This window comes from Balaenoptera ricei, chromosome 1 (assembly GCF_028023285.1).
Source record: "Balaenoptera ricei isolate mBalRic1 chromosome 1, mBalRic1.hap2, whole genome shotgun sequence".
Lineage (NCBI taxonomy): Eukaryota > Metazoa > Chordata > Mammalia > Artiodactyla > Balaenopteridae > Balaenoptera > Balaenoptera ricei.
In genome coordinates, this window is record NC_082639.1 from 121,935,614 (window position 1) to 121,957,282 (window position 21,669).

Below are 21,669 nucleotides of genomic sequence, written 5' to 3' on the forward strand. Positions count from 1 at the left end.
AGAAATGTGTGCTGAGCAAATGGCATCTTTTTAATAATCCCTCATAAGGTACAACATTACATACATTACATTATCTCACTCATTTCCACAGCCACCATCTGAGGAAGGTAGGGGACCGTGTTTCACTGATGAAGCGTAAACACAGAGGAAGAGGCTAATATGGGGAGCCATCAGGCTGAAGAATAAGGGTGCGGAGGAGAGAATTGGAGAGGGGGTTTTCCATGGAGTCTAGGACTTTCTTTTCAGAGCAGGAATCCTGTAGAAAATATCTGGATCAGTAATAATAGGTACTGTAACTGAAATTAATTGAGAGCTGACCGTGTGCTGTGTGTCTCATAGATCCCCCCACTTAAGTCTCTCAATAAGCCCTGTGAGCAGGTAATATTATTATTCCCAGTTTACAAAGTCTAAGTTTGCAAAGACTAAGTTCCAGGAGGTTAAGTCACGTGCCGAAGGTCACTCAGTGATCAGAGATGGGATTTGAACGGAAGCCGCTGGACTGACTCCAGAGCCCTTGTTTATAACCACTAGTTTCCAGCGTGTAACTCAGAACATAGGCTCTACAGTTTCCAAACCTCTTCCACTTGTGTAGCCTTCGCAGCTCACACAAGGCTCTCCCATGTGATGTGTAGTGTCAGCACTGATAGGTAAGTGGGGCCTTAGTCCCATTTTACTGATGAAGATACAAACTAGAATACAGGGGTTAAACCAAAACGAGAAACCAGAATGGTGTGATTCTTTGCACGGTACGTTGGATGATCCTGACCAGAATGTGGAATAGAATGTTCTGTAATCTCAGAACCAGAGATTAAGTTTTAACTACAGTCTCACACTTCAGAAGAAAATTAACTAACACTTTTGCCCATCGTCTATGCCAGATACTGTGATAAAAGCTTTGCACACATTATCTATATCATCTTGGCAAGAATCCTAGGGCAAAGAGTATAATTATCCCAATTTACAGATCAGGTCATTGAGGCTTGGCGAGACTGATGTCCATCACGAATGGCAAAGTCAGGACTCAAACTCAAGTATGTCTTGTGCCAAGGCACATACATGCTGTTACACTGGGCTTCCTGCATCTTTTTATCTTTTATCCTTACGAGGTAGGTATTATTATCTGATGTTTGCAAATAAGGGAAAGAAAGAAGAGCCAGAAAGGTGAAGCAACTTCCCCCCAAGCACAAGACCACCAGCAGGTGGATCCAGGAGCCAGGCTCTGGCTGGCTGTGTCCAGAATCCATACTCTTCACCCCGGAGCCTTGGGTCTCGGCTCCATGAGAACTCTTGGGAACACAAGACTGACTCCTCTGATTTTGTTATCTGTGTAAGTCAGCCTGGGGAGTATGGGGCTGTGAGTCTCAGGGAACATTAATCAGCATTGTTGGGACAATCTGTTCTCTCCACGAGCTGACTCCTCTTGTCGGTGACGTGAGCTGAATGAGGAAGGTCTCTCTTCAGGGGTGTAGGCTCTAGAAGCTTCTCGTGGCTGCTGTGGATGAGAGCCTTAAAGAATATTGAACATTCACTCAGTTGCTCATCCTGGGGTGTGAGGGGGACCAGGTCAGGAAGGAGGTGGCCTTAGGGACCCCGAATGTCCTGGGACGAGCCTTGGGAGAGATGCCTGACCAGCTCCTGCCTAACTCAGCGGGTTCTGGGGCAACAATTCCAGGAGACACCACATGATCTATGTTCAGACGCCCTGCTGGGCATTCATCAGCCTGAATTTTGCTCCAGGCAAGAGCTAGGGTTCAGTGAGGAAGGGATCAAAGATTGGAATGGAACTCGGGTTACCACACCTGGGGCATGATGGGTTTCCATGGAAGCCCCATGTTATCTATAAGGCAGCTGAAGGTGTCCAGTGAGTTATGCTGGCAGAGGGAAGCGGTCAGAGAGCCCAGCATTAAATTCTAGTCTCCTCCCACCCCAATCATTTTCATCATGGTTCACAAATAAATGCAGTTGAAAAACAAAACGAAAAAACCAGCATAATTGATTTTAATTCCATTGCTTAATGTCCAAGTCTAAGGGATCCCTAAACTTTTCTTTCCCAGGAATAAAGCAATTTTTATTTCTCCTAAATTGCATGATCACTGATGAATATATTTGGACTGGAGAGTTAGCCCCGGGGTTTTTCTGAGAGGACAACTTGCTGATGCGGAATGACGCAGCTGCCATCACAAAAACCTTTAGGGAATTCTTTCCAGTTGTGTGGAACCCAATTCAACAACACACTTTTAGTATGTGCCTACTGCATGCCAGACCCCAGATCAGGTTCTGGTGGTATGAAGAAGGTAAGCCATGTGCGGCTGTTCAGGTTGTATACTCTACAACCCTAAGGGGCATAGAATTGTGTATCCATTAAGTCCTGTTTCTGCAGATGGCAGGAAGGTGACTTGAACAAGATGGGCTGTATAGGCTGGCTGTGATGTCCATTAGACACAGTTTCTACCCTCAAGGAGGTCACTGTCCAGCAGACAGCAGGGCTCTAAGACACTAGGTGATCACAGGCTAGAAGCTGGAAGAGCTTTTCTCTCTTCCCCTTTTAACACATTATTGACCGGAGGATTTTTGCAGAAACTAATGCCTGTGGCCAGCAATTTGTTATGTAAGTGAATATTGAAACACTCCGGTCAACAATGTTTGGGCAACAAAAGACGTATTAACGCGTCTCTGGTCAGTAAGTTGTTAAGAACAGGCTACATATAGTTAGATAATGATGGAAAACAAATTTGCTGCACTCTGGTCTTTTTGTTATTGTTGCTAGTTAAGGACAGAAAATCCATTCCTTTACCATTACCAAAATCCATTACCACCTCCCACCAACTCCCAGGACCCGTGTCTTCCCCCATCAAGAGCACATCTTCTCTAACCTAAATAGGAAAAGAATTTGAAGAAGAATAGATACATGTGTATGTATAACTGAATCACTTTGCTGTACACCTGAAACTAACACAACATTGTTAATCAACTATACTCCAATATAAAATAAAAATTAAAAAAAAAAAAAAGAACATCTACTCTTGCCCTTATACTCCATTGCCCCCAGTCAGGACAAGGCTGTTAGTACTCATTATTCTTAGGAGGAAAAGAGCAACAAACAAACAAACAAACAAAAAACCAAGCTGGCGCTGAAAGACAATGTTTCTTCCCAATCTCTCCAGGGGCTACCCTGGGGCAAAGCTAGCTGTGCCCAGCTTAGACATGGGGTATCTAACTGTGGGATTTATTGTTTCAGGACCCCAGCCCCATCCCCCATTCCTAACCCCCCATACCTTTCCTCCCACCTCTGAGATAACTGCCCTGCTGCACAATAATTCACCCCATGCTCCAAGCAGTGCCAATATCACATATATTACTTTATTATTCGGTCATTGGCTTTCCAATGCAAGTGAAAAAATAATTTAAACTAATTATATGTACAGAGGCTTGGTTAGTTTTCCCAAGAACTTCCAGAAAGATCCCCAGCCCCTTAGATAGCAAAGAAGGGTTACCGTTAACATCTATACAAAACTCCACCTATAAAAGTCGCATGTGTAGAAAGGTTTCTTTATTATAAGCATCACGTTTGGGGAACAGGAAGGGTTGGGGGTGGGAGGTGGAGGAACGTGTGCAGGGGGGTGGTCCACACACACCTGCCCTGACTAGTCCTGTGTAGGAGGCTGTGTCTGGTGAGGCTCAGGTGATCTGCAGCGGGGTCTCCAACATCTCCATTAGGAAGGTGTCAATGGGTGTGTCCCCGATGAGCTTGAAGAAGAAGAGGTGCTCCAGGCATTTCAAGCCGATGGAGCGCAAGGCTGGGAGGCGCAGCAGCAGCTTGGCAAACCTGTGGAGAAGCAAGGAGACATTAAAAACTGGGGGACCGGCATGCGCGGGGCAGCTGCTGGCATGAGGCAGCTCATTTGGTCTTCTTGACCAATCTGTGATTAGAAGAAAGAGCCTGGTGGGGGAGACTAAGGCAATTGGAGAACCTCTAATTCTGGAGAGCTTCAGAAATAGGCTAGAGGTCTTGTTATGCTTCTTAAAGGTGGAAGTTGGATCCTGTGACCTCTTGAGAATCTCTTGAATTCTGTGGCCGCATCCCAGAATTGCCCTCAGCACCCCCATTCATGGTGGGCAAGAGGAAGAGCCAGCCTGCTTATGCTGACTCACATCTCCAACCCTAACCAGCTGGCGTTCCTCACATTCTCTGTGCCTGGGGGTTCCTGGGAAGATTTGCCAAAGCATTTAGAACAGCACAGCACGGCGGATGTGCAGGATCCGCAGGGGTTCTCGCCACTGGCTGAACGTGTTTGTGTACAAACCACGCACCAGGCACTGAGATAGGTTCTGGGATCCAGGAAGAGCCCCCCACTCTCAGGACCAGCAGTTCTCATCTCCTCGCCGGACTATGCTTTTCCTCATACCACACTTACTTTAAGCAATGCGACCTCAATGTGCCTCAGTTTCCACATTTCTGTTACCCGTTTATAACCACTTTGTACATCAGCTTCATAGTCTGTGCTTACTTTTATTTTGTTTTGTTTATTTTTTTATTTTTTTGCCTAAGTGTGACTTTCTTTTTTAAATTTTTTGAAAATTTTTATTGAAATATAGTTGATTTACAATGTTGTGTTAGTTCCAGGTGTACAGCAAAGTGACTCCATTTTATATATATATATATATATATATATATATATACACACACATATATATATATATATACATATATATATATTCTTTTTTAGATTCTTTTCCATTATAGGTTATTACAAGATATTGAATATAGTTCCCTGTGCTATATAGTGGTCCTTGTTGGTTGTCTATTTTATATATAGTAGTGTGTATATTTGAATCCCAAACTCCTAATTTATCCCTCCGCCCTCTTTCACCTTTGGTAACCATAAGTTTCTTTTCTATGTCTGTGAGTCTATTTTTGTTTTGTAAATAAGTTCATTTATATCAATTTTTTAGATTCCACATATAATCAGTGTCATATATTTGTCTTTCTCTGTCTGATTTACTTCACTTAGTATGATAATCTCTAGCCACTATGGAGAATAGTATGCAGGTTCCTTAAAAAACTAAAAATAGAGCTACCATACGATCCAGCAATCCCACTCCTGGGCATATATCCAGAGAAAATTCTAATTCAAAAAGATTCATGCACCCCAATGTTCATTGCAGCACTGTTTACAATAGCCAAGACATGGAAGCAACCTAAATGTCCATCAGCAGATGAATGGATAAAAAAGATGTGGGGGGTGTGTGTATACACACACACACACACACACACACACACACACACACACACACAATGGAATACTACTCAACCATAAAGAATAATGAAATAATGCCATTTGCAGCAACATGGATGTGCTTACCTTTCAGTTAGAAAGAGAGAGAGACAGAAAATAGCAGCCTTCACCCCTGAGGGACCCACAATCTGGAGAGATAATACACACACCCATGCATACACACACACTCACATATGCCTCCCACACATGTGCACACACACTCCCTCACCACTCTCACACATACACACACGTGTGCACACACACTCACTCTTATACACCCTCACACAATGAGCTTGCACATATTCACACGTGTAAAAGTATACACACACATTCTCCTCCATTTTCACCTGCCCTCACACACTGGTACACACACACACACACACACACACACACACTCTTCTATAATTAAGGACCTTAGCTGTGAGGCTCACCAAAGGGAAAGAGACTAGTGTGTGAAGGAAGTAGCCTCACACACACAGGGTCCCTTTCAGGCTCCTCAACCTGCCTCATTTCCAACACGCTTCCGTGGTCCTTCTTCATCTCTCAAAATCCTTTTTGCCAGTGAAGCTTATTTTTAATGTTATTAATGATAATGACTGGAAATCAAATAACTCTACTCACAATTTCCAATAAAAAGTACAGGAATAGAAATCTTGTTAGTCACGGTGGCCTTAAATCAGCAACTTCCGGTTGAGCCGGACCTTCACTGGACGTCACAACGTTATTTCACGAGAAGTTTTCAAATTGGAGTTTTAATACTCCTCGAAAATGCGTATAGGTCTATATTCATGCCGAAAGAAGTTTTAAGGAAATGTGGCAATCTAAGAAGAACAGAGTGGCACCATCTAAAAAGGTAAGAATTACCTCCCTACATGGAAAAGTTAAAGGTCTATACCAAGGCCAACACAAACCTTCAAAACGTTTGGTTAGAAAGCCTCTGAGTGGGACTTCCCTGGCGGTCCAGTGGTTAGGGTTGTGCGCTTCCACTGCAGGGGGCACAGGTTTGATCCCTGGTCAGGGAACTAAGATCCCACAGGCCTCTCGATGTGGCAAAAAGAAAAAAAACAGGAAGTCTCTGAGTGCATCTGAATGGTATCACCATTAGATAAGAACATGGTCATGGCTCTGCCACGAAAGAGGTTTATGTAATTAGGCAAGGGAAACGGCTTCTTTATAAAGTGTGAAGTTAGGCTGACGTTAGCTCTGAAAATGTATTTTTTTACTCTAAAAATGCCAAAGTTTTACAATGTGTTAAATGCTAACCATTCTAGACGCAAACTCTTATATATAGAATGGATAGACAACAAGGGCCTACTGTATAGCACAGGGAACTATATTCAACACCCTGTGATAAACTATAATAAAAAGAATATGAAAAAGAATGTATATATATATATGTATATATATATAACAATCACTGTGCTGCACAGCAGAAATTAACACATTGTAAATCAACTATACTTCAATAAAATAATTTTTTAAAAAATGCTAACCATAAGACTGCTGTCTTTGCTGTCTGTCCCAGGTTTAGCAGCTAAGATCAGGAGGTAGAAGTAAACACACCCGCTAATAGCCATAGCCACAGGGCGGCCATCGCATTCCTCGCTCACATGTTTGGCAACAAGGGGGACTCACAGCCTTTGAAGGCACCTGCTGTGTGAGAGAAAGAAGGTTCCTGCAAGCTCTGCCCCCTCCTGAGTTTTGATCTCTGCTTCTGGCTAGAGGAAGCAGAACTCGCCCCTGTGAGGTGTACTTCTGAAAAGTCTCCACGGAGTGGCAGCCCTCCACCACCAAGAAAACGGCCTTGACAGGGCTTGTGTGCCACCAGGAACCCCTTCTACCACTTTCTGCAAACCAGAGGTGACCAGCCTTCGGCACACTCGCCCACCTGGTTGAGCCAAGTGACATCCCTGATGGACCTACTCAGCGTCAGGGTGGTCACCCGCTGTGCAGGCTGCGCTGGATTCACCCAAGGGACATGCAGGGGCCCCGTCCCTGCACTCCCTCCCTGAACTCCCAGGCCCTGCCCTGGGCCAGGCAACAAGTGTTGGCATCTCTGCCTAGTGCCTGGGGGCCGCCCAGGCCCCTGGCAGTCCCCTTCCTGGGAAAACAGGCAAGTTCCAAAGTTTTTAAAGTGTTATTCATTAGAGACAATCTAAATGTCAACCACAGAGCGATGACTAGATACATTAGGATACACCCATCCTGTGAAATATTACAAAATCATTGAAAATAAGAATTTTGTACTTTTCAATATCTGATAAAATGCCTAAAATAGCTAATGGAGCAAAATAATACGCCAAACCATACGATTTCAGATCTGTAAATATACATTTCTATGTATACATACATTGATACACAAAGCTGCTAGAAAGAAATATACCTCCCAAATTTACAATCAGTTTATATTACCCTATTTATTTTAAAAAATTGTCCTTATTTCCTACCAAAGCATGCTTGGCTTTTATAATAAGATAAAAAGAGAGTTCTGTTTTTTAAAGAGGTAAACAGCACTACCTAGAGCCAAGTCCAGGAAAAGGATGAATATGAGCCTTCCTAGTCCTAATGCCCTGCACACAATATGTGCACACAGACACACACACGCACACACACACACACACACATGAGTAATGCTGCCTTACAGCTGGGAGATTCGGTGGATATCATCCAGCACAGGGCTTTCAGTCAGCTCTCACCGGCCAGAAGCTGAGCCGATGCTGGCAGCCAGGCCCTGCTTGTTGGGTAGGGCTCTTTCAATCTCACCCACTTCAGATGTAGGAGAGACTGCCAGGTGCCTAGCAAAATCCATTCTCCCCTTCTTCCTTGGCATCCAGCTGCACAGCTGGCATCCAGCTCCAGTCTCCTTCTTGGCTAGCTGGTCCATGTGACCAAGTTTATACAATGGAAGTGAGTAAAGGGAGGGGGTGCCCTTTCCAGGTCAATGTATTGCTCACATAGCCTCACCTCTGTGCTCCTCCTCCTCTTTCCCTTCCATCATCAGCATACAAAACACAATGAGGGCTTCCCTGGTGGCACAGTGGTTGAGAATCTGCCTGCCAATGCAGGGGACATGGGTTCGAGCCCTGGTCTGGGAAGATCCCACATGACGCGGAGCAAGTGGGCCCATGAGCCACAATTGCTGAGCCTGCGCGTCTGGAGCCTGTGCTCCGCAACAAGAGAGGCTGCGATAGTGAGAGGCCCGCGCACCGCGATGAAGAGTGGCCCCCGCTTGCTGCAACTAGAGAAAAGCCCTTGCGTAGAAACAAAGACCCAACACAGCCAAAAATAAATAAATTAATTAATTAATTAATTAAAAAAACAAAACAAAACATGAGACTCGACGACATGGTGGAACCCCAACAAGGCAGGAGCCTGGGTCCCTGAGCGATGGTGTGGAAGAAAGTCACCACACTAGATTGACTACCCATCCAGGACTGAGTTGTGAGGAAGAAATAAACTTGTGTTCAACTATTGATATTTGGGAAGTCTGTTGTCACAGCTTAGTCTCCGTAACACACAAGGCCTGCACATTTATTGTATCAACTGGCTGGACCCCACTCACACAGATGCATTCATTGCCTGTGATAAAAAACGAGCTCAGCCTCTTCTGGACAATTGAGAGATAGTGGCTTATGATCCAGGAAAAATGGGCTAATGGAAATTAGACTCCACAGAGGAATAAAAGTCATCAGTGAGAATTGGGAGCATAGGTAATTAATCCTAAAAACAAACTCATGCCTTTAAAGAAGTATTTTTCAAGTTTCATTTTTCATTTTCTGTGAGGTTTGAGGATCATATTCTCTCTTTTTAACTAGAGTTAGTGGAGGAGGAAAACTTTTATTCAGCTGTACTTGGGGGAAACATTTGGGAAAAGGATTTTTTTAACCACTCAGGAATACTGGTAGATGGCCTCAGAGATCCTCTGACCGATGTCTCCCTTCTCAGACAAGAAGCCCAGACCCAGGACCTTGCCAGAGGCTACAGATGGCACCCTCGGGGCCAGCGGTCACCTCTCCTGGCTACCAAAGCCTGTACCTTTTACTGCAGGGGGGCTTCCATGAGGGCAAAGCAGAAAGCAATGCAGTCACACTGAAAAGCACAAGCTCTTTGAAATCAAGCAAACTTGGGTTCACAACCTGCCCCACCATGCACCAGCTCTGTGACCCTGGGCAAGGTTCCTTTCGGAGCCTTGGGGCCTCTTTAGAAATTGGAGCTAAGGATTCCCACCATCGTTCGTTCACTGGGGTGTTCATTCAACATTTAAAGATGAATACTAATTGTTAGGCTCTGATGCCAAAGTGGTGAACAGTGGGTGAACAAGACAGACGAGACCTCCGGTTTCATGGAGCCAGTGTCTGAGTAGCTTTGAGACGGTTGTGAAAAAATCTAGACAGTGCCTGCTGCATGTCGCCATTCATTAATGGCAGATCAGAAGAGTTGCTGCGGTTGTTACCATTCTTCCAGGACTCCCTCACCTCCCTGGTTGTTCCGGGTACTTCTGCTTGGTGTAGGCCTCGAGGGTGGCATAAACCTTCTCTCGCAGAGTCTCCACCTCAGAGGGGTTGGACAGACCCTTGGCATCTGAAAAAGACAGCTGATTCAACCTCTCCTTACACACCTCTGCGGGAAACCCTTCTACAGAGTCTGTCCCCATTCACACAGGCCACCTCCCGCAGAGTTACGAGAGACACGCTGGATGGGGGACATTGTGAAATACACAAAGCCAGCCCTTTGTGCCCTCACACCTCCTTCCTGTGCCCAATCTACCCAATAAACTCTTGGAGCAAAGGTACGCACCGCTGACTCCAAGAAAGAGAGTTTTTTTTATCCCGGCCATTCTAGAAATACTACCTTCACACATTTACTGAGTGCTTACTATGTGCTAAGTATGGACTGAGTAAAGAGATGGGGTACAAAAACCGGACAGACCCACATCCTGCATCAATTAACAGACCACCTAATTCAGGAGGTGAAGCATGTGCGTCAATTGCTATGTAATTCTGAATACTCATCTTTCTTGACCCACAGCAGCATCTGAAGAAGCTGATCACTTCCTCCTTCTTGAAATGCTTTTCCTCCCTGGGCCCCCCAGGACACTACTCTTTGGTTCTTCCCTGTCTCACTCACTGCCTCCTCTCAGGCTTCTTTGCTGGCTCTTCCTTTTCTCTGCAACCTCTAAATATCACCATGCCCCAGGGCTTAGCCCTCAGCTCTCTGCTCTGCAATGCCTCTACTTTACTCCCGGTCTCAGAGCCTTGCATGCCAGGTCTAGGCTGATAGCTCTCAAATGTACATCTCTGGTCCTGCCTCTTCTCTGAACTCCAGACTCACATAAACAATTGCTTCTGGGAGAGCCACTCTTGGGCGTTTACTATCCATCTCAGATTCTCATGTCCAAAGCCCTGATTCCTAGCCGTCCACCCTTTGAACCGCTGTTTCAGTAAATGAAATCTCTGTTTTTCCGAGTGTTCAAGAAAACAAAATGAAAAATTCTAAGAATTATATTTAATACCTCTCTTTCTTTCACAGCCTATCAGCAAATGCCATTGGCTCTGCCTAAAAATATATGTAGAACCTGACCACTTTTTACCGCCTTCTTTGCTACTACCCTAGCCCTCTGGCATCTCTCGTCCTCCCCACCTGCCCCCAAACATGCACACTCCACGCCCATTTGAGACCCTTTTCAGGATGGCTCGAGGAGCAGAGGCCATGAAGAGTTGACTCTTTGTCCTCCCTAGGATAGGTCTCCTGGCCCTCCCTTATCTGTCTCTGCTGAGCTAGAGGACTAGAGAACATCAGAGCACTGGGGGCCGACCATGGAGGAGAGCTAAGCGCGGCGCACTCACCTGGGTTAAATAGCACGATGGCTCGTAGGCACCCCAGCTCCGACTTATCCATCTGCATGTCTTTCATTTTGGAGACCAGCTCAGTCAGAACTCTGTTCACAGGAAACAATGGCAGGTGATGAGAAAATCATGAATACCAGGCCAAGGGCTGATAAAATGAATGCAACCAATATTTATTATGTACCCACCCCATTTTCCAGTAGATGCGCCAGGTACTAGGGGCACAGAGATGAATAAGATACAGTCCCTGATCTCAAAGAGCTCACAGTTTAATTAAAGAAGCAGACACAGAAGCAATACGTGGCAGCAACACAAAACCAATAACTGCCATGATCAAAGTCCCAGGGAACACCAAGGATGAGGCAGTGAACATAGAGAGGGAGCTGGAAAGGCAGCCTAGAGGATTTGTGAATTGGCAGAAATTTAACAGGCAAAGCAGGGTGAGGGCATCACATGTCTGGAAGAACACTGCAAAGGACGGCGTTCCGTGACAGGGCAGAAATTTCTAGACACCATCAAGAGGGCTGAGTCAACTGAAGACCGTGATGGTCTCCATGTGGAACATGTTGTGGGAAAAGGCAGGGAAGGAGTAGGGACATCTTAGATGGACATGTGCATGGCCCTGGAAGACCACTTATGATGGGGTTGGGAAGGGACCACAGGGCCCTGGCATTGGACAGAGACACTATTTTCAATCTTACTCTTCCTTTCCCAGTTCTCCATCCCGTCACCCACCCATTCATCTCTCATCTCTTTAGATCACCTGGCTTAATTTTCTTTTTTTTTAACATCTTTATTGGAGTATAATTGCTTTGCAATGGTGTGTTAGTTTCTGCTTTATAACAAAGTAAATCAGTGATACATATACATATGTTCCCATATCTCTTCCCTCTTGCATCTCCCTCCCTCCCACCCTCCCTATCCCACCCCTCTAGGTGGTCACAAAGCACTGAGCTGATCTCCCTGTGCTATGCGGTTGCTTCCCACTAGCTATCTGTTTTATGTCTGGTAGTGTATATATGTCCATGCCACCCTCTCACCCTGTCACATCTTACCCTTCCCCCTCCCCATATCCTCAAGTCCATTCTCTAGTAGGTCTGTGTCTTTCTTCCCGTCTTGCCACTAGGTTCTTCATGACTTTTTTTTTTTCCCTTAGATTCCATATATATGTGTTAGCATACTGTATTTGTTTTTCTCTTTCTGACTTACTTCACTCTGTATGACAGACTCTAACTCCATCCACCTCACTACAAATAACTCAATTTCGTTCCTTTTTATGGCAAGTAATATTCCATTGTATATATGTGTCACATCTTCTTTATCCATTCATCCAATGATGGACACTTAGGTTGCTTCCACAGAATCCCAGACTGAGGCTGTCGCTCTTATAGCAGGATTCCCCCGGAGAGCCTGGTGCAGAGACCAGCAAAACCTCAGCTCATCTTTCCCAGATTCCTAAAGTCAGATCCTAAACCCTCATTCCCATCCAGGCCCCCTTGGATAAACAGTTCAAACTCCCCACTCCCACCTTACTAGGTAATGTCAATAATACAGTCTCTTCCCTGGAAACCTTTAGGGGTAATAGGGTCTTTCATCTGCTAGCAACTCTGTTGACCTCTGACTGACTCCATCTCCTTGGATTACCATTTCTTTTAATCCCTTTCTCATTCCCCAGGTTTATGTTTTCATGTGCTTAATGGTCTCTGCTTCCAGCCAGTACAGCTGATTGGGCTGTCCATCCTACATCCCAGCACTACCCACAGGTACACACACAAACACACATGCACACATGTATACACACACACATACAAGCGCCGGAAGCAGAATAGAGCCACCTGTCAAAGATGGAGCCAACCCCAGCACTGTGGGCACTGCTCCGGTGGACGTGTAAACCCGTGGCCAGAAGGATGCCATCCTGCACAGAAACCGAGCGGTGGGAAAAGGAGGCGATCAGCAATTCATTCCACCCTGCAAGAATAAGAAGGAGGCCTTGAGGGAAACCTGACCACACTCTTGCTTCATTGATAATCATCCAAGGCATGTATTATTATCCTTTGGAATAAAAGCAGAACCAGAAATCCAGGGAGGTCAAAAACTAGTTCCAGATGACACCACTAACTAGTGAGGGAAGAAAGGGTAAGACTGGGGTCCCCTGACTCGTGGGTATGCTCCTCCCCCACAGTCTCCCCAGTGCAGCCCAGAATGGCAGCTTGAGGACAAGGACTCTTTTTTTCCCTCCAGTTCATCAACAAATATGAATTGAACACTTAAAGGGTAATGGTCACTATGTTAGCTGCCATGGTAGATAGAGCGAGTATACCCTGCGGTGTCTGCCCCCAGGACCTGACAACCTAGCTTTACTTCTTAGGCGTTGTCTAGTAGCACCCAGCACGGCATGTAGCTTTCCATCGACACTCAGGGATCGCTCATTATCTAATAGGGCTGAAATAAGTGGACTGCCTCCCCAGGCTCAGCGAATCTTCATGAAATTTCCCTGCCGGCTCCATGACAAAGAGGAGATTTGGCATATGTCAACTGCACAGTGTCCCAGAAATGGGAGGCTAGAGAGATTACAGCATGTAGAATCTTAAAATAGGAAGGGACCCTGGAATCCATCTAGTAAAAGCCTGAGCAAAAACCTTTGGCTTCCCCTATTTCACCTGTGAAATGGGAATATCTCTATTTTCTAATTTCATAACAGTAATGAGGCACAGCTTCAGATTGTCTTGAATAACAATTGTTTAACTGTCTTTGAAAATTAAATGCAAATTATAAAGGCTGCATAAAATTTGCATGGAAAAAGAGCCTTTCTTGGTCACTAAAAGGATTCTAGGAAGCAGTTTAAGAGAACCAATGGACAGACAAATCTCATTAAATAGAAAATTCTCACCTTCTTGTAAACCTGCCTTGTTTTTTTAATTATGCGTGTGTTTAAAAAGTTATTTTTCTCTGATAATAAAATGCATGTAGAAACTAATAAAAATTTCTTTAAGTATAAAAGAGAAAATTTAAATATTAAAAAAAAGAAAAAGAGTCTTACTCCTCCATTAACAAACAGTGTTTCATTTGGAAATGAAAGTTTTGGGGGAGGGCCATCCAAATTTCAGAGCTTACCAATAATATAAAAAAGAATAACCTCGCATGGGGTTATCCTGTCTCAACAAGGTGCACAGCTTGGATGGGTTACAGCTCCATCAGGTCACTTGTTTTAGGATCCCAAGGGTAATTTCAAAATGGCAACCCAAGAAGAAAGGAGCCCTGCTATCGCTTACCTGCCCGGAGCAGAATGACCTGGTCCTCCAAGGTGAGGTCAGAGAAGTGGGGAATACGCTTGGCCCATTCAACGAGAGTAAAGAGCTGCTTGTCAGCAGCATGGCATATGTTGGTGACGGGGTCATTTGTCTGAAAAAGGAACAAGGTACTCTGAACGGACAGGTTCTAGGACTCAAACATACTCCTTCCCCACCTCCAGCCCCCTCCAAGAAATGGGAGGTGGATGGAGATCTAAGACCACCTACCGAATTCTCCATGTTCATGTCACCGTAGGATTCTGTCTTTGGTTCAACAGCAAGTTCAGCCTCCAGAATCCTCTCCACGGGCATATCTTCATGGCCACTACTGGCACATTCTGCCTCACTCTCAGCCCGCTCCCGGCTTCTCTGCCTTTCTTCTTGCACAGCTGGCAGGGACAAGGACGTGCAGATGTTACCATATGCCCAGGACAACTGTGGGAAAGTTAATTACAGCCCTAAGCCTCAGTTTCCTCCTCTGTAAAATGGGCATCATGGTGGTAATGAATCAGAGATGCTGTCATGTTAACAGATGAAACCAAGAAAGCAGAGCTCAGCTGTTTTCTTATGCCTGTGCCAAACTATGGGTTTTTTTCAGTCCGTAGTCTTTCCAGTTCATTATGGGGACCACTCTAAGAAATGTGCCTTTTAAGCTTTAATAACCTCCAATTCTGCCCTCTCTTTTAATGAACCACTGTCTCCTTGCATGCTGTCTCCCTTATCCTTCTTCCACCTGCTACCTCTAATAAACTGTGAGCATGCAATAGTTAAGTAACAAGCACATGACTCTAAAAACTCCCTCTGTCACATCCTGTGCATCATCCTTGGCATTCACGTCCCATTAGGTCTGCCCCTAGTGCACCAGCCTGAACACGGCATCACCTGATCTGACTTGTCAGGGAAGATCTTCAGGGAGCCATGTGGGTATTTAGTAAGCGAAAGGGTGGAGTAATGTCACCTAGATGACATTTCAGAATCAGCAGCTGATTTGGGGGGTGGGGAAGGGTACACAGGCAAAGGTGGAGGCTGGAATTTTCTCAGATTCCCCAAGCTTAGGGTTTTCATCAAAGAACCCTCTGGGTCTGTACATTAGAATGTCAGGCAGACCCCTTTCCCAATTCTGTGCTCTTCACTGGGAGAACAGTCTCTATGGGGTCAGTTTCCATCCTCTCGAAAGCTTCAGTTTCCATCTTCTTATTCCCAGTAGCAATAAGCAGAATTCAATATTGGCACACATTTTCTAAATCCCAAGAATCAAGAAAATTATACTCTAAGCAGTGGCCAAGAGGGACCTCAGTGACAGCTACTCCATGAGCAATTTCTACCTCTCATCTCCTCTCCTTTCCTCCCCTTTGTCCACTTTCCAAGGCACCTCTTACTCTCTGAGCCACAAGGCTGCGGAATGAACTGGGACCGATGCTGGACATCTAGTTTGTCACGCAAGTGATATTATTGATCTCTCAAAGTAGGTCAGAGAAGGGTCTGACAGCACAAATACGGCTGATGCATCACCATCTCTAATAGAGACACACCAAGAAACCTCAAGATGAGAATGATATTCAGGGGTTGAGAGGGAGGGAGGGTCGGAAAGAAGGCGTAAAGGAAGAAAGGAAAGAGAGATTAAAGCAGGAGAGTAAGAAAAAGAAGAAATGGACGAGAAAGAGAGCAGAGAGGACAAAATAGGAGAAGAGCAAAAATCATGTACCTTGGAGTCAAAGAAATCTTTTTCAAAATGGGCCCGACCACTTCCTAGCTAGTAACATCGGACATGGTACTCAGTTTATAAAGCCTCAATTTCCTTACATGTACAGTGGGGATTATAGTACTTACCTGAGATTGTTTTATGAAGATTAAACAATTATTTAAAAGTTTTTTGAGAAGTAGCATTTCCCCTCCCCTTGGCCTCTCTTTCCACTCTCGGGGTCTGCTCTGGTCCTCTCTCTAACCCCGCTTTTGACCTCTTCTTCCCTCTCCCTGTTTCTCTTTTCCCCTTATCCTTTCTTTCTGTCCATTCTGTTAGCCTTCATTCACTGACAACATACAGAAACTCTCATATGTGTTTTTATCATCAGTTGGATTTGCTGGTTAAAGTTGAATGCTTCTTGTATTAATTTTTTTTAAAGGTAGATTAATGGGCTTCTATTTGTCTTGACTTGAAAAGATGGATGAAAGCAAACCAAGTTCCTCTTGTGGCCCTCAATTGATTTCTTCTACAGATTTGTAACACTCAAGGAAAATAACCTTCAAGCTCCAAAGAAAATAACCTTGGCTTCAGGGAATTAGATTCTTATTCCAATTTTGCAATTAACTGAGTGATCCTTTGCTATTCAGTTCTCCTTTTTGTGCCATAAATCTTACTGTCATCAATGAGGAGTCACGTATCTGTTGTTGAAAGAAATCTTCTACGGCGCATTTTGAGCTACTGCTACTCAGTACATCAGGGTACATTGAGGGGCCAGTGGGGCCTAAAACAGGATTTTCCATTAGCCCAACACACATTTATTGCGATGTATTAAAATAGCCAAAATTTATGGAGCCCTTTTTCTGTGTCAGAATTATGCTCAACACTTTTCGTAATTATATTTCATTTAACCCCCACAAGAGCCCTCTGAAATGCTATGAGCCACAGAGAAGTTAGGTAACCTGCCTGAGGTCACAGAGCTAGAAGTGGTGAAGCCAGCATGTAGACCCAGGCTGGCTGCCTCCTGAGCTTACCCCTGACTCCAAGGCTCTGGGCTGGTTGGATTAATAGACCCACAGGAATGTCAAGTGCTGACCACAAATTGCCTCAAAAATAATCCATTCTCTTACTACCCAAACCTCATTATATGACCAAAAATTATGGAAATAGACTTCTCCAGAACCCCTGAGGATTGTTTGGTGGCCTGGAAGTCAGAGCGTCCCAGTCCTACACCAGCTCTGCCATTAGCTTGCCATGTAAGCTTAGGCAAGACCCTAGCCTCTCAGAACCTCTGCTTCTTCTTTCAGGGAATGAATGTGTTACATCAGACAATAGCAAATGTCCACTCCAGCTTCGCCATTATGTACCCTGGCTTTAGGCAGGTGAATTCTGAGCCCACCCCAATTTCATCTCTGTCTGTCTGTCCAACTCTCTAGGAATGTAAATTCCATAGTATCACTCAGTTATCTGTTCCAGGATTTTATTATTCTTGTCCTCAAGAAAGTGTCTGAACTGAGCCCCAAATTCTGTAAATGAAGGCCAGAAATGATAGTGGCAAAGGAAAGGCTGTCCAGTAACATGTTTAAAGTGACCCTCCATATAGTGAGATGAGGAATTGATTCGCTTCTTTGCCTTCTCTTTGTCAGGGTAAATAGTATCAATTCCTTTAGCAATTTCTCAGAGAGCCCCTTTTCCCCTCCTAATCTTTATTACTCAGCTTTTCATCACTCCTGTTGCTCCACATTATTATTATTTTTTTAATGCAGGAACCAAAACTGGACCCAATTTGCTATGAAAGAATCATAATACTAGGTTTAAAAGAAGGACTGCCCAGGCTCTTACAATCCACATGTCCCTGTTTGACTTAAAATAAAGAACCACACTTCCCATCATTTGCTCTGTGAACCACTCTGACCCTAATTGAGCCAGAAATATTCAGGTTGAGCTTTGAGAGTCAGAATTAGACTGTGAGGCAGGAGAATCGAGTATAGGTGATTTGCAATCTGCAGCAATCATGCTCTATGCTGATGAGAGACACACTTTGGGGGCATTAATTTTATGTTTTGACTATCACGGTGGTGGAAGCTACAAAGAGTATCAATTCTATCCCAGTGAAGAGAAGACAGTCTCGACCAGCTGATTTTTCACATCACATGTTCCAGTCTAGAAAATTGTTGACCCCTCTACAGCAAGTATGACACAAGCATGAAGTAGTCACTCAAGTCATACTTGGTGAATGAATGACTGAGTGAATGAATCATTTTTAGAAGCTCCTGCATTACTAAAACTTATGATTCCAATATTTAGTTTAAATCACTCATCCATTCTCTCAACAATTTTTTCTTAAATGTCTACTACGTGCTAGTCACTGGTGATATAGCAGTGGGGGGGAAAAAGGCAGGAAAAATATCCCTGCGTTCTTGGAGACAGACAGCAGACAAAATTTTAAAGTATGTTCGATAGTGGTAAGTGCTGTGGGAAAGAGACTGGGAAGTATGAGGGTGTTTGGGGCAATCTGAGACAGTGTAGTCAGGCAAAGCTTTATCAAGAAGTTGACAATCAAGTAAAGGTACGAAGGAGGAGAAGTGAGTCATGCAGGTACCTGGGAAGAGGGCAGTCCAAGCAGACAGAACAGTAAGTGCAAAGGCCCTAGGGTGGGAGCACCCCTGACGGCCCAGCAAAGAGACTGGGAAGGCTGGAGCAGAGAGACACGGGGCAGCCAGACTATGTATGACCTTGAAGTCATGACCAGAATTTTGCCTTTTTTTCTGAGTAAGAAGGGAAGGCATCAGAGGGTTTTGGTGAAGGAAAGGCTTCACCTGACCCAATTGTTCAAAGCCTCACTCAGGTTGCTTTGATAAGGAGAGACCCAAGGAAGATAAAGATGGAAGCAGAGAAACTTCTTAGGAGGCTATTTGTATTATTACAAAAAAGAATGGTGGCTTGGTGATAACAGTAAAAATAGTGAGACATGGAAAGATTCTGAACATCTTTTGAGAAAGAGACAAGATTTCCTCACCCATTGAATGCGGTGTATGAAAGAAAAAGAGGTGTCCAATGGCTTTTGGTCTGAGCAACTGAAAAATGGCTATTTCCTAAAATGGGGAGGACCATGTGATGAACAGGTTGGGAGGGCAGATTTGGGGGTCTGTCAATTTGAGATTCTGACCTGAGAGTAAGAGGTCCTAGTCTCTGTTCATCACCTACCTTGGGGACCTTGGAAAACTCACTCCATCAGTCCAAGCCTGTTTCCTTGGCTGTAGAATGGTTAGGGTTATTAAGTTATTCTCAAGGGCCACCTCCGTCTCAAACATGCTGGGAATATCATTTTTTTTCCTTCTTGGTAGCATTCTCTCTTAGAAGGGGCTCAAACTTTTTCTTCATTGGTCCTTTCAGCCAGCCTCCCCCCTCCTCACAGAAAAGAAGTTCTTCAAGAATAAGAAGCCACCTGGGAGGGACTAAACTCCTTGTTCCCATTTCCTAGAGAGAGAGGCAGGACCTCCTTACTCTGAAATCTATTAAGATTCACCATTTACACCCTGTACTTGCTTGAGTTCACTAGCTAATTAACTGCCCAATTCAAGTTATTTGTATTACTTAACGGAAAGACTTTTTGATCTGTACATAAACAGAAAGCACTTTCAGATTTTTTTTTCTACAAAAACCCAGCTAACCCACACTGTAAGTGTGAAAGATGTAACATTTAAAAACGCATGATGATGATCTCGCTGAATGAGAAGGCGAAGTCTGATTAATTGGTAATGCCAATAATCCCCAAAGACTTTGGAATACACCAATCTCAGAGGATTTGTAGCAGACCAAGGTTATAAAAGCCCAGAGAGATTAATCAAACCAGCAGGCTTCCCCAGAGTGAGGATTAGAGGGGAGAAGTCAGCTCTGCCCAGAAGGTCAGTCTGGTGTTCCATTACAGGGCAGCACACAACGACCCCGAGACCTCAGCTCTGATGCTGCCTGGCTATTGGAAGAGCAAGGGAGAGGGTCCAGTTTGGACCATCATCTGAGGTCCAGGAGAGGATAGGTGAACATGGAAGAAGAAGAGGCTCTTGCTCTCTTTGCTCGGGGGTACACACTTATCAGGGCAGGAAACATTCAACTGAAATACTCAAGAAATCATGGTACCCAAAGTCATTCCCCCCTCCGCTTCAAACCTCTTCCACATAGTCCAGCCTAGCAGGACTCTTTCCTATGTCCTGCACTTGTTTCCATTATTTATATGCAAACTGCTCTCCCCCGAGTGGAGGGAGGGGTAGTGGGGAACCTCACCTTCCCTCTTCATGCCCATGACAAGGCACTTCTGATAGCGACAGTACTGGCAGCGGTTGCGCTGACGCTTGTCAATGAGGCAGTCTTTATTATCCCGACACGTGTAGATGAGGTCTTTCCTTATGGTTCTCTTGAAGAACCCTTTGCAGCCTTCACAACTGTACACACCGTAGTGCTTTCCTGATCACAAGAAAAGGACATTCCATATGTTATTCTTGTGTTTATTTGGGTCTTTCATGCAAAAGAACCCCTTGGCTCTTGCCTAGGGAAACTGGCACATCACCTAGGCAATGGGACAGAAAGCAAAGCAGGGAAGGCAGGCTTGATGACAGGAACCAAACCAAGGCAGAGTAAATATGCCCTTCCTCGTGTCTACCCTCTGGAAGCGATTCTCTGGAATCACTAATTCCAGAGAGCATTATTAGAAAAGTCCTGACCTAAGATTTTGCTTGCATTTATTTAATAGGGCAACTCATGTTTAGTTAAGCAAAATGTTCTGCCTTCATTTAAGACATTAGTATACATAAGAAATAAAAATATTTATGCTTATTACTTAGCAGGAAAAGAACCTCAGCTTCACACATATTTCCCCATAATTGAAGCCCAAGGACTTAGGAATCTCACTTAAAAGTATTATCCTCTATCATAAACTATGAACAAGAACCTGAGTTATAAATTTTTTAAATACTACTGCCTATTGGAGGAATAAATAGGTATATGATCTTTATGGCATAATATGACATATAATCTTGAGATGTGACATAAAGATCTGATGGAAGGTAGTTTTGCTTCATCCAGAATAATCTGTTACATGTTTCATTACCCTTATTACCTGTTCCACACATCAAGTTTTCCATGACTTCAGCCAGAGATGGCTAATTTGGTCAGGAGAGCCACCATACCCATGCCCACATAGGCATCAAGAGTCAATCACCATACTCTTTCTAAGTAGAAGTCTTCCCAGTACTACACACCATGCAGCTATGCTCAATGGACTGGAATTGTGGAACTTGAAAAATATAATGAAACAGATCATTCAAAACATATTTATGTCTGATTCTTGAGTATGACATGTGATACTGTTTAGTTATAGACCTGACATGACTTGCTAATTTGGTTGTATTTAGGCTGATATCGAAGTGAACTTGAAGTCCCTAAGTTCTACCCAATGTAAATATCTGCATCCCAGGAGCTTACATTTCAGAGGAAGCCACTCTAAGATGCAATGGTGGCTAGAGATAGCCTGCTTGATGAAGTTGGTCTGTGCCTAATCAGTTGACTATACTAATTTC

At 44.3% G+C, this 21,669-nt stretch overlaps 1 protein-coding gene across 2 annotated transcripts in view; it reads right to left on the reverse strand.

Moving 5' to 3' along the window:
• Nucleotides 1–3,533: 3,533 nt before the first annotated feature.
• RXRG (retinoid X receptor gamma) overlaps nucleotides 3,534–21,669 on the reverse strand; it is a 43,547-nt gene continuing 25,411 nt past the window's right edge. For both annotated transcript variants that reach the window (XM_059903175.1, XM_059903182.1), the window contains 7 exons: nucleotides 20,378–20,557; nucleotides 14,641–14,801; nucleotides 14,395–14,524; nucleotides 12,958–13,090; nucleotides 11,123–11,214; nucleotides 9,752–9,857; nucleotides 3,534–3,826 (listed from right to left, as the gene is read on the reverse strand). In XM_059903175.1, the coding sequence (XP_059759158.1) occupies nucleotides 3,679–3,826; nucleotides 9,752–9,857; nucleotides 11,123–11,214; nucleotides 12,958–13,090; nucleotides 14,395–14,524; nucleotides 14,641–14,801; nucleotides 20,378–20,557 (950 nt within the window). In that variant the 3' untranslated portion in view covers nucleotides 3,534–3,678. The remainder of the gene's footprint in view (nucleotides 3,827–9,751; nucleotides 9,858–11,122; nucleotides 11,215–12,957; nucleotides 13,091–14,394; nucleotides 14,525–14,640; nucleotides 14,802–20,377; nucleotides 20,558–21,669) is intronic.